At 38.6% G+C, this 12,132-nt stretch overlaps 2 protein-coding genes across 2 annotated transcripts in view; both read left to right on the top strand.

Moving 5' to 3' along the window:
* The window catches only part of C19H1orf21 (chromosome 19 C1orf21 homolog), a 262,347-nt gene that overhangs the window by 63,186 nt on the left and 187,029 nt on the right, over positions 1–12,132 (top strand). The gene's annotated exons all lie outside the window — the stretch shown is intronic.
* On the top strand, positions 9,684–10,535 carry LOC129458031 (acyl-protein thioesterase 1-like). The gene has a single exon (XM_055233512.2). It carries the CDS (start codon positions 9,714–9,716, stop codon positions 10,389–10,391), a length of 678 nt encoding a protein of 225 aa, XP_055089487.1. The 5' UTR covers positions 9,684–9,713; the 3' UTR covers positions 10,392–10,535.

The following is a 12,132-nucleotide window of genomic DNA, read 5'->3' as shown; positions in this document are numbered from 1 at the left end:
GAAATTAGGAAAGGAAGGCTCGCATTGGGTGTTGGAAATCACAGAAAAGTCTCCTTCCTGATGTGCAGGTTATGGGTAACAGACAGAACACAAGACGGAGGGTGGTTATTTTTATGGTTAAGACTGGGGTGTGTGGTGTCTTCAATTCCAGGTGTTTTGAGTCAGTTGCTTAGAAGGCAGGACAGTGAGGTTGTAGGTGGATGCCTGATACAGTCATGGAGGGAAGGTGTGGGGTCACCTTGTAGAGAGCTTGCATGAAGGGCTTGTTACTCAAGCTTCAGTCAGAGAAGCACCTCTCATGGGATTCTCCATGTCAGGGAGGTGGAGAGCATGCCACCACCTTGAATGCAGGCTTCTCAGGAGCCCTGTGAACCTGGTGCCCCTCCAGACAGCGCTCCAGTCACTGTCCTTTTCTGGACTCACCTTGCCCCAGTCAGAGGCACCCTTGATGGATGCCTGACCAGCTGTAGCACTAAATCAGGGAGGGCTACCCATGATAGAATAAGCTATTTACTCAATACTGTATGCATTTTAATGAATGTCAACAATGCTTTTAATAGGAAGAATGAGAAATCTGTGAGCTTTATGATGACAGGTAGCAGAGGTGGTACTCCTAGTGAGATGCCAACCTTGTAGGTTTTGGCGTTCACAAAAGTGTACACAACACACACACAGACGCACATATACACACGCAGAGCCAGATAAAGTTTATCAAAATAAACATATAGCCAAATTGCCTCTTTTGCTTTAACTTTCCTGTCTTCTGCCATGTCCATATCAATATTATACTTAATTAAATTTATGTGGCTGAAAGGCTTTATAAAGGACAAGAGGGAACCTAACCTATTTTTGTTATTAATGAGTTATTTTATTCTTTAAAATCAGAAATGATGATGGAGAAAAAAGTTTCGTGTGACCTCTGAATTCACCAACAGTATATAAATTGCGTGTTTTTGTTTGTTTGTTTGTTTGTTTGTTTGTTTTCCCGACAGAATCTTCCTCTGTCGCCCAGGCTGGAGTGCAGTGGTGCAGTCTCGGCTCACTGCAACTTCTGCCTCCTGGGTTCAAGCGATTCTCCAACCTTTGCCTCCTGAGTAGCTAAGATTACAGGCACATGTCACCACGCCCAGCTAATTTTTGTATTTTTAGTAGAGATGGGGTTTCGCCATGTTGGCCAGGCTGGTCTTGAACTCCTGACCTCAGGTGATCCATCTGCCTTGGCCTCCCAAACTGCTGGGATTACAGGTGTGAACTGCCATGCTTGGGCTAAAAATTGCTTTTTAAGCCTATGTTTTTTTTTTTTTTTTTTTTTTATTATTATACTTTAGGGTTTTAGGGTACATGTGCACAATGTGCAGATTTGTTACATATGTATCCATGTGCCATGTTGATTTCCTGCACCCATTAACTCGTCATTTAGCATTAGGTGTATCTCCTAATGCTGTCCCTCCCCCCTCCCCCCACCCCACAACAGTCCCCGGAGTGTGATGTTCCCCTTCCTGTGTCCATGAGTTCTCATTGTTCAATTCCCACCTATGAGTGAGAACATGCGGTGTTTGGTTTTTTGTCCTTGCGATAGTTTACTGAGAATGATGTTTTCCAGTTTCATCCATGTCCCTACAAAGGACACGAACTCATCATTTTTTATGGCTGCATAGTATTCCATGGTGTATATGTGCCACATTTTCTTAATCCAGTCTATCGTTGTTGGACATTTGGGTTGGTTCCAACTCTTTGCTATTGTGAATAGTGCCGCAGTAAACATACGTGTGCATGTGTCTTTATAGCTGCATGATTTATAGTCCTTTGGGTATATACCCAGTAATGGGATGGCTGGGTCAAATGGTATTTCTAGTTTGAGATCCCTGAGGAATCGCCACACTGACTTCCACAATGGTTGAACTAGTTTACAGTCCCACCAACAGTGTAAAAGTGTTCCTATTTCTCCACATCCTCTCCAGCACCTGTTGTTTCCAGATTTTTTAATGATGGCCATTCTAACTGGTGTGAGATGGTATCTCACTGTGGTTTTGATTTGCATTTCTCTGATGGCCAGTGATGATGAGCATTTCTTCATGTGTTTTTTGGCTGCATAAATGTCTTCTTTTGAGAAGTGTCTGTTCATGTCCTCTGCCCACTTTTTGATGGGGTTGTTTGTTTTTTTCTTGTAAATTTGTTTGAGTTCATTGTAGATTCTGGATATTAGCCCTTTGTCAGATGAGTAGGTTGCAAAAATTTTCTCCCATTGTGTAGGTTGTCTGTTCACTCTGATGATAGTTTCTTTTGCTGTGCGGAAGCTCTTTAGTTTAATGAGATCCCATTTGTCGATTTTGGCTTTTGTTGCCATTGCTTTTGGTGTTTTAGACATGAAGTCCTTGCCCACGCCTATGTCCTGAATGGTATTGCCTAGGTTTTCTTGTAGGATTTTAATGGTTTTAGGTCTAACATATAAGTCTTTAATCCATCTTGAATTAATTTTTGTATAAGGTGTAAGGAAGGGATCCAGTTTCAGCTTTCTACATATGGCCAGCCAGTTTTCCCAGCACCATTTATTAAATAGGGAATCCTTTCCCCATTTCTTGTTTTTGTCAGGTTTGTCAAAGATCAGATAGTTGTAGCTATGCGGCATCATTTCTGAGGGCTCTGTTCTGTTCCATTGATCTATGTCTCTGTTGTGGTACCAGTACCATGCTGTTTTGGTTACTGTAGCCTTGTAGTATAGTTTAAAGTCAGGTAGCGTGATGCCTCCAGCTTTGTTCTTTTGGCTTAGGATTGACTTGGCGATGCGGGCTCTTTTTTGGTTCCATATGAACGTTAAAGTAGTTTTTTCCAATTCTGTGAAGAAAGTCACTGTTAGCTTGATGGGGATGGCATTGAATCTATAAATTACCTTGGGCAGTATGGCCATTTTCACGATATTGATTCTTCCAACCCATGAGCATGGAATGTTCTTCCATTTGTTTGTATCCTCTTTTATTTCATTGAGCAGTGGTTTGTAGTTCTCCTTGAAGAGGTCCTTCACATCCCTTGTAAGTTTGATTCCTTGGTATTTTATTCTCTTTGAAGCAATTGTGAATGGGAGTTCACTCATGATTTGGCTCTCTGTTTGTCTGTTATTGGTGTACAAGAATGCTTGTGATTTTTGTACATTAATTTTGTATCCTGAGACTTTGCTGAAGTTGCTAATCAGCTTAAGGAGATTTTGGGCTGAGACAATGGGGTTTTCTAGATATACAATCATATCATCTGCAAACAGGGACAATTTGACTTCCTCTTTTCCTAATTGAATACCCTTTATTTCCTTCTCCTGCCTGATTGCTCTGGCCAGAACTTCCAGCACTATGTTGAATAGGAGAGGTGAGAGAGGGCATCCCTGACAATCTACCATCAGAGAATACTACAAACACCTCTATGCAAATAAACTAGAGAATCTAGAAGAAATGGATAAATTCCTCGACAAATACACCCTCCCAAGACTAAACCAGGAAGAAGTTGAATCTCTGAATAGACCAATAACAGGTTCTGAAATTGTGGCAATAATCAATAGCTTACCAACCAAAAAGAGTCCAGGACCTGATGGATTCACAGCTGAATTCTACCAGAGGTACAAGGAGGAACTGGTACCATTCCTTCTGAAACTCTTCCAATCGATAGAAAAAGAGGGAATCCTCCCTAACACATTTTACGAAGCCAGCATCGTCCTGATACCAAAACCTGGCAGAGACATAACCAAAAAAGAGAACTTCAGACCAATATCCTTGATGAACATTGATGCAAAAATCCTCAATAAAATACTGGCAAACCGAATCCAGCAGCACATCAAAAAGCTTATCCACCATGATCAAGTGGGCTTCATCCCTGGGATGCAAGGCTGGTTCAACATATGCAAATCAATAAATGTAATCCAGCATATAAACAGAACCAAAGACAAAAACCACATGATTATCTCAATAGATGCAGAAAAGGCCTTTGACAAAATTCAACAACCCTTCATGCTAAAAACTCTCAATAAATTAGGTATTGATGGGACGTATCTCAAAATAATAAGAGCTATCTACGACAAACCCACAGCCAATATCATACTGAATGGGCAAAAACTGGAAGCATTCCCTCTGAAAACTGGCCTATGTTTTTTTTAATGGACCATATAAAAATAATTGCCATGTCCCTTCTTTTAACCATTTTATATTTTTACCCAACTTTGGAACATTTTTTTGTTTTTGTTTTATTTTTTAGGGACAGGGTCTCACTCCATCTCCCAGGCTGGAGTGCAATGGCACAATCATAGCTCACTGAAGCCCCGACCTCCTGGGCTCAAGTAACCCTCCCACCTCAGGCTCTCAGGTAGCTGGGACTATAGGCATACAACATCATGCCTGGCTAATTTAAATTTTTTTTTTTTTTTTGGAGAGACAGAGTCTCACTGTGTTGCCCAGGCTTGTCTTGAACTCCTGGCCTCAAGTGATCCTCCCATCTTGGACTCTCAGAATGTTGGGATTACAAGCGTGAGCTACCAGGCCCAATCTGGAGCATTTTTCTAATCTCAGTCTGTCCTTCAAGTTGTAATAGTGTGTTTTGTAGTCCTAAAGAATTCTACACACAGACACATTTCTCTAAAGACTTAGGCATGGTTGCCTGGAATGCTCAAAAACAAATGAGTTAAAAGCTAACTGCAGAATTTTCTCCCAAATGAGCATATTGCACATTGTAGGCCTCTTGTGCTCCAAGTTCATGAAAAGGGCATTAGCAAATTACAAGCATCTGAAAGCTCAAGTTTTCCATGTTTATAAACTTAATGAGCAAATGCTCCATTGAGTGATTATATCCTTTATAAATAATTTTGTTTTTTAAAATAAATGTTAGTGTTAGTTTGTTGTTGGAGATGAATAAAAGCATTCCTCAGTCCCCAATTAGTCTTTTGCTTTCCCTGGAAGGCGAAAAATTTTGTGACATTGAAATCACAAGTCCAAGCCAAAGCCGCCTCCTTAAATGAAATTTCCTTCTTGGTAGTGTGGAATGCTTCCTAAACTCCTAGACATGTCCATGTGCAATGTAGAAGTATTCCTAATGAGAATGTCACAAGAAACTTTTGGTGGGGAGCTTATTTATTGTTTATAAGATAGAAGGTTTGATTGGCAGGAGAGCAATGAAAGATGATGGTATGGCCACCATGTCTCCTATGAAGGGCTTATTTCTTTTATAAAGAGTTTGGTTTCTAGAGTCCCCACAGGCTGAGTGCAAAGCACAATTTCTCTTCATTGCAGGTGTGTGAGAACAATTATTTGTCAGTCCAAAGGGAGAATGCACTTCATGTCTTATAGGTAGGGTCACAATTGGAGGTGGGTAACTGGATGCTGTTGTATTTGTCAGAAACAGCAGAATTAAAGATTGCACCAGAAGTGAGCTCTTTGTTTTTCTGCTTATGAAATAAGGTCATATTTGCACCATGTAACATGAGGCAAAGTGGCAAGAAGAGGGCGTAACCACCACGTTGATTGTTTGCATGTAGGAGGGCCGCAATTTGTACTTGTTCACAGTACATCTGTGTGGTCAGTGGCTCAGAACAAATTTTGATTGATCTTTTTATAGATAAATAATACAAAGAAGTTCCATGAATCTCTTTATATTCGTGGTATTATACATAATTGTTGTAATTGTTCAGGTTATACAGGGCAGGAGCAAAATCAGTATCTTCCTTGTTAATTCTCTTTGCCTGTCACCTCTTGAACTCTGTCTGTCTTTCTTGTTTTAATATAACCTGCTCTGTTTGATGAGAGATTTTTAAGGTTTTTAAAATTTTTAGTAGCTTTGTTTCATCTCTATTGTTTATGCCTTAAAAGTTGTCCCTGGTATCATGAGGAGAAAACTTTGAGTCAGAAAGAAGCATAAAGCCTTTCATTGAAAGGATTGGTGTGTTCCAGAGGCAACTGGTCTGAATTCAGCTAGGGACATTTCCCTCCTAAACAGTAAACTGACTGACCAGATCTTTCTAGGAAGACCTAGCTGGGAAGCGCACCATGAAATGCCTCTAAGTGATGCATACTACAGCCCACATCACTTTGAGGAGAGGAAGCCAGAGTTGTGTTATAGCCAGCTTATTTTAAAGAACTGAACCCCATTTCCTTCTACAGAGATTCTCTGAGCGGAAGGGAGAATGTAATATTAACTAACTGACTTTGCCTTCAGACATTTGCATCCATGCAGTCCCAGGTAAATGCAGCATTGCCTCAGGTGCTGGTTGAACAGAAAGCAGTGCTTCTGATGGTTCTGACAGTTCTGCTTTTGCTTTGCAACTCTTTCTGTGCTTTTCATAAAATTTTAGTTTGAAGTATTGACAAATATACAATTTAGTGACACATTTTTACTAGTGCTGCCTTTCTCAGGAAACGAGTGTTTCATTTTTCTAAAGGAAGCTACTCAATGTAAACATTGATCTGCGTTTTAATGTTTTGTCTTTTTATTAGTTTGCTGAATATACTGATGTTAATATCCTCTCTTCTCTTCTGAAGCTTTGACTTTGCTTGATACTGCCACCTATTTTAGTTTGTAATCTCTGAAGATATCTAGACCCAAACTGTTTTTTTATTAGGTTATTTGTTTATAGCTGCTGTGTTTGACTTGTTCTTCAAGAAATAGCTGTTAGTTTTTATGTGTGAAACCTCAGAAGTGAAGGGACAGTGAGGGCCAGATATTTCACAGCTTTTGTCTACTTGAGTTAGCATATAAGATTGAATGAAGCTACTGTCCCTACTTTGCGCAGAATGTGCTTTTGAATTATAGTTTCAAAAGTGAACTCTGAAAGAGAAGAGAGATTATATTTACTCCTTCTTTCCAGCTGTTGGAGAGATTGATTGAAATTTATTTCAAAAATTGAAAGCAAGAAACAAAGCATTATATGGACAGAAGGTTAATGGGAATTGTGTAGGGACCCTGAGTGCTTTGTGCTGAAGATATCATTGGCATCAGATCCATGAGGAAAACACTAACAAATACTTAGTGTCAATGGATTTCTTTTGTTTACTTTTGGAGAAGCAGCTTTGTATGTTTAAAACTTAATCCTTATCCAGTTACTGAAACTGAGAATCAAAGGAAAGGATAGCAATATTTCAAGTTTTGCTATATTTTGTATTTTTCAGTATGATATGGTTGAGTAGATTAGGAACTTGTTATTTTGTATGGATAATCTCTTATCAAGATATATGTAAATAGAATCAGTAATTATAATTAAAGATACCTTGAAACCAAAGAAAATGACTGAGGTGAGTCTTAATGAATTTAGAGGTTTGTTTGCCAAAGTTGAGGACATGCCTGGGCTAAAGGGACATAAGCCACAGTAGGACCTGTGGCCTGTACTTTTTCCAAAGAGGATTTTGAGGTCTTCAATATTGATATGATTTGGCTGTGTGTCCCCACCAAATCTCATGTCAAATTGTGGTCCCTGATGTTGGAGGTGGGGCCTGGTGGGAGGTGATTGGATCATGGGGGTGGATTTCTCATGAATGTTTTAACACCATCCCCTGGTGCCATTCTCATGGTAGAGTTCTCACGAGATCTGGTTGTTTAAATCTATGTGGCACCTGCCCTCTCTCTTGCTCCTCTTCCTGCCTTCTAGGACATGCTGACTCCACCTTCGCCTTCTACCACAGTTGTAAGCTTCCTGAGGCCTCCCTAGAAGGTGGGCATGTGCTAGCATCATGCTTTCTGTGCAGCCTGTGGAACTGAGAGCCAATTCAACCTCTTTTCTTTATAAATTACCCAGTCTCAGGTGTTTCTTTACAGCAGTGCGAGAATGGATTAATACAAGTATTTAAAGGAGGAAAAGCAGGCCATAAGAGAAAAGAGAAAGAAAGAGGGCAAGGTTACATTCTTCTGAGGCTTTGACTAGAGCTCACTGAATCCACATGTTGCATGTGAAAAGAAGCGGGCTGGGGGAACAATCAATTATGTATTTGTCTCAGGCTCAGTGAATCTGCATTTTTATGATAAAGTCAACATAGAGGATGACTTCTAGTCTTGTCCTTGCCTCATACCTGTGAAGATAAGCTGTTAATTTACATTGTCAGGATGAAATTCAACAGAACTCTGAGGGTAAAGATCTTGGGACCCACAAGGAATTTTCTTGTGAGCAAATTGTGAGAGAGACCCCTTTGGGAGGTATACTGCTTTGTGTTTTTGTAGCCATCTATTCAGGAGTGAAAAGAAAGGCAGTTTTTTGCGTGATTCAGCTTGCAAGCTTAACTTTTCCCATTGTCATAGTGAGTTTGGAGTCCCGAGATTTTCTTTTCTTTTCACAATACTTAGAGGTAAATACAATGGTAGTCCAACAGCAGTGGGCAACACAACCCACTAGTAAAGAGCATGTGGAGGGGATGGGGTCCTTCAAAAGATATCCAGTATCGCAATGTGTTTTTTCTAAATTACTTACAAATTATAAGTGACTGATTCCAAGCAAGTGCAAACTGCTCTCAGACATTGCATTTTTTGGAGGGATTGGGGGCAGTAAATATATTTCTTTTACATAGGTCATTTCAAATTAGTTAGTTACACCCTTTTTTCAAAACAGTCTAGATTTAGAAAGGAGAAATTAGAGTTTAATGATGTGTGATGTGTCATGTATGTCTAATAATACAACTATTCTGATAGCTGAATTCTGAATTTCTCAATGGCCTACTGTTAAAGATACCAATGGTATTTGTAGATTTGTCCTTAACCTTATGACCTAACATTTTTTAAGGGCAAATGGGCTCTCCAGACTTTGAACACCATTGTCATAGTACTGGGCTAGGTGGAACTTTAGAGCTGATCCTGGGTGGTTTTTCAGATTGCTTTAGATTATTCCTCTTATGTAGAAACTGGCTCTTTGTGTAGATCTCCTTATCTATTAAGGAGGATCAGTTCTGTCCAAAGTGAATAAACACTTTGGGCCATTCAGAAATGGTGTAAGCATGCTCAGGCCCATGTGTGGACTCACGTTGCAGTGCTGTTTTGCGGTTCCAACTATCAAAAACAAGTTCTCAAAGCCTGAGTCTCTTAAAAGTCAGAAGGAGCCTTACAGGTCTGATTCTGCCACAAATGTAAGGTGACCTGTGTTTAAACTTGTAAATAAAACCTATCAGAGCAACATTTCTGAAACTTCAATGTGCATACAAATAACTAGGGACCACTTGGGATCTTGTTAGAACTGCAGATTTTGTGGTCTGGGGTAGGGCTGAGATTCTGCATTCCTAAAAAGATCCCAGGTGTATCCCAGTCCTGTTGGTCCCCAGGTTACACTTTGAGAAACAAAGTCTTAGAAAGTAGCTGAGAGACATCCAGCCTCCTCCCATCCCCAAATCAGGAACTCTCCTTTTCTAATTCTCCCTTACAGATGTTTTTTCCTTTGGGGACAGCATGAAAATACTGCCATCAATGATTACCTTTCTAGGATTGCTAATATTAAGATATTTCAAATAACCTTTCAGATAACCACTGAAAAGTTCATTCCTTGTTCCCATCATAGCTCCAGTATCTAGAATGGCTCCTGGCACTACCAGGGCCTGAATAAATATATGCTGAATGGGATCATGAATGGGTGAATATATAACATTCAGACTTTGGGATATTATGAATACTATTCATGTTTGGTTTTCACTGTTAAATTTTTGATAGTAACCCCTAGAAACACATCAAGAAACTGTATAATTCTCTGTGTATAGGTGTAGAGTGTTAATAACATGTCAACCCCGCTGCCCGCCATCGTGCCCGCCGCCCGGAAGGCCACTGCTGCGGTGATTTTCCTGCATGGATTGGGAGATACTGGGCATGGATGGGCAGAAATCTTTGCAGGTATCAGAAGTTCACATATCAAATATATCTGCCCGCATGTGCCTGTTAGGCCTGTTACATTAAATATGAACATGGCTATGCCTTCATGGTTTGATATTATTGGGCTTTCACCAGATTCACAGGAGGATGAATCTGGGATTAAACAGGCAGCAGAAAATATAAAAGCTTTGATTGATCAAGAAGTGAAGAATGGCATTTCTTCTAACAGAATTATTTTGGGAGGGTTTTCTCAGGGAGGAGCTTTATCTTTATATACTGCCCTTACCACGCAGCAGAAACTGGCAGGTGTCACTGCACTCAGTTGCTGGCTTCCACTTCAGGCTTCCTTTCCACAGGGTCCTATCAGTGGTGCTAATAGAGATATTTCTATTCTCCAGTGCCATGGGGATTATGACCCTTTAGTTCCCCTGATGTTTGGTTCTCTTACGGTTGAAAAACTAAAAACATTGGTGAATCCAGCCAATGTGACCTTTAAAACCTATGAAGGTATGATGCACAGTTCGTGTCAACAGGAAATGATGGATGTCAAGCAATTCATTGATAAACTCCTACCTCCAATTGATTGACGTCACTAAGAGGCCTTGTGTAGAAGTACACCAGCATCATTGTAGTAGAGTATAAACCTTTTCCCATGCCCAGTCTTCAAATTTCTAATGTTTTGCAGTGTTAAAATGTTTTGCAAATACATGCCAGTGACACAGATCAAATAATGTCTCCTCATGAGAAATTTATGATCTTTTAAGTTTCTATACATGTATTCTTATAAGAAGACCCAGGATCTACTATATTAGAATAGATGAAGCAGGTAGCTTCTTTTTTCTCAAATGTAATTCAGCAAAATAATACAGTACTGCCACCAGATTTTTTATTACATCATTTGAAAATTGGCAGTATGCTTAATGAAAATTTGTTCAGGTATAAATGAGCAGTTAAGATATAAACAATTTATGCATGCTGTGACTTAGTCTATGGATTTATTCCAAAATTGCTTAGTCACCATGCAGTATCTGTATTTTTATATATGTGTTCATATATACATAATGATTGTAATACATAATAAGAATGAGGTGGTATTACATTATTCCTAATAATAGGGATAATGCTGTTTATTGTCAAGAAAAAGTAAAATTGTTCTCATCAATTAATGGCCCTTTTATTTTGGGACCAGGCTTTTATTTTCCCTGATATTATTTCTATTTAATACTCTTTTCTCTCAAGAAAAAAAAAAAAGTTTGTTTTTTCTTTATTGTCCTTCATAGCAGACCAAGTATTGCCTCTCTGCCATAGACAGCTACTGTCAATACATGCTGTAATTTGACGTTCTGGGTCACAGATATAAGGTATTTAAAATCTATTTATGCTTTATAGAGAAACCAGAGATTAAAACTTCATGCACTACTTATTTCAAATTACTGTACCTTATCCAAATTTACACCTAGCTATTAGGATCTTCAACCCAGGTAACAGGAATAATTCTGTGGTTTTATTTTTCTGTAAACAACTGAAAGAATAATTAGATCATATTCTAGTATGTTCTGAAATATCTTTAAGACTGATCTTAAAAACTAACTTCTAAGACGATTTCGTCTTCTCATAGCATAGAGTTTACTTTGTACACGTTTGAAACCAACTACTGTAGAAGATGAGGAATCTATTGTAATTTTTTGCTTTATTTTCATCTGCCAGTGGACTTATTTGAAATTTTCACTTTAGTCAAATTATTTTTTGTATTAGTTTTTCATGCAAACATAAAAATAGCAATCATTTTAAATTGTCAAAATTTCCAGATTACTAGTAAAAATTATTTGAAAACAAACTTATGGGTAATAAAGGCTAGTCAGAACCCTATACATAAAGTGTAGTTACCATACAGATTAATATGTAGCAAAAATGTATGCTTGATATTTCTGAACTGTGTTAATTTTTCTGCTGTATTCCAGCTGACCAAAACGATATTAAGAATGCATCTTTATAAATGGGTGCTAATCAATAATGGAAATAATTTAGTAATGGACTATATAGGATGTTAATAATGAAGCCATATGTTTATGTCTGGATTTAAAAATTTTAAACAATCATTTACTTACTATGTCACTTTTCTTTACCTTGAAGAACATAAACTGTTATTTCACATCTACAAATCAGCAAGATATTATTTATGGCAAGAAATATTCCGTTGAAATGTTATGCCGTAACATGGGAAAATGTAAATGTTTTTCATGGTTTCTATCAACGTGAAATAAAATTTAATTATGAAAAAGAAAAAAACCTTAAAGCCTTTGGAACGTTATTTTGAGCCTTGAGAGG

This window comes from Symphalangus syndactylus, chromosome 19 (genome assembly GCF_028878055.3).
Source record: "Symphalangus syndactylus isolate Jambi chromosome 19, NHGRI_mSymSyn1-v2.1_pri, whole genome shotgun sequence".
Classification (NCBI taxonomy): Eukaryota; Metazoa; Chordata; class Mammalia; order Primates; family Hylobatidae; genus Symphalangus; species Symphalangus syndactylus.
The sequence above is the reverse complement of the archived record's forward strand: the minus strand, read 5'-3'. Positions and strand labels throughout refer to the sequence as shown.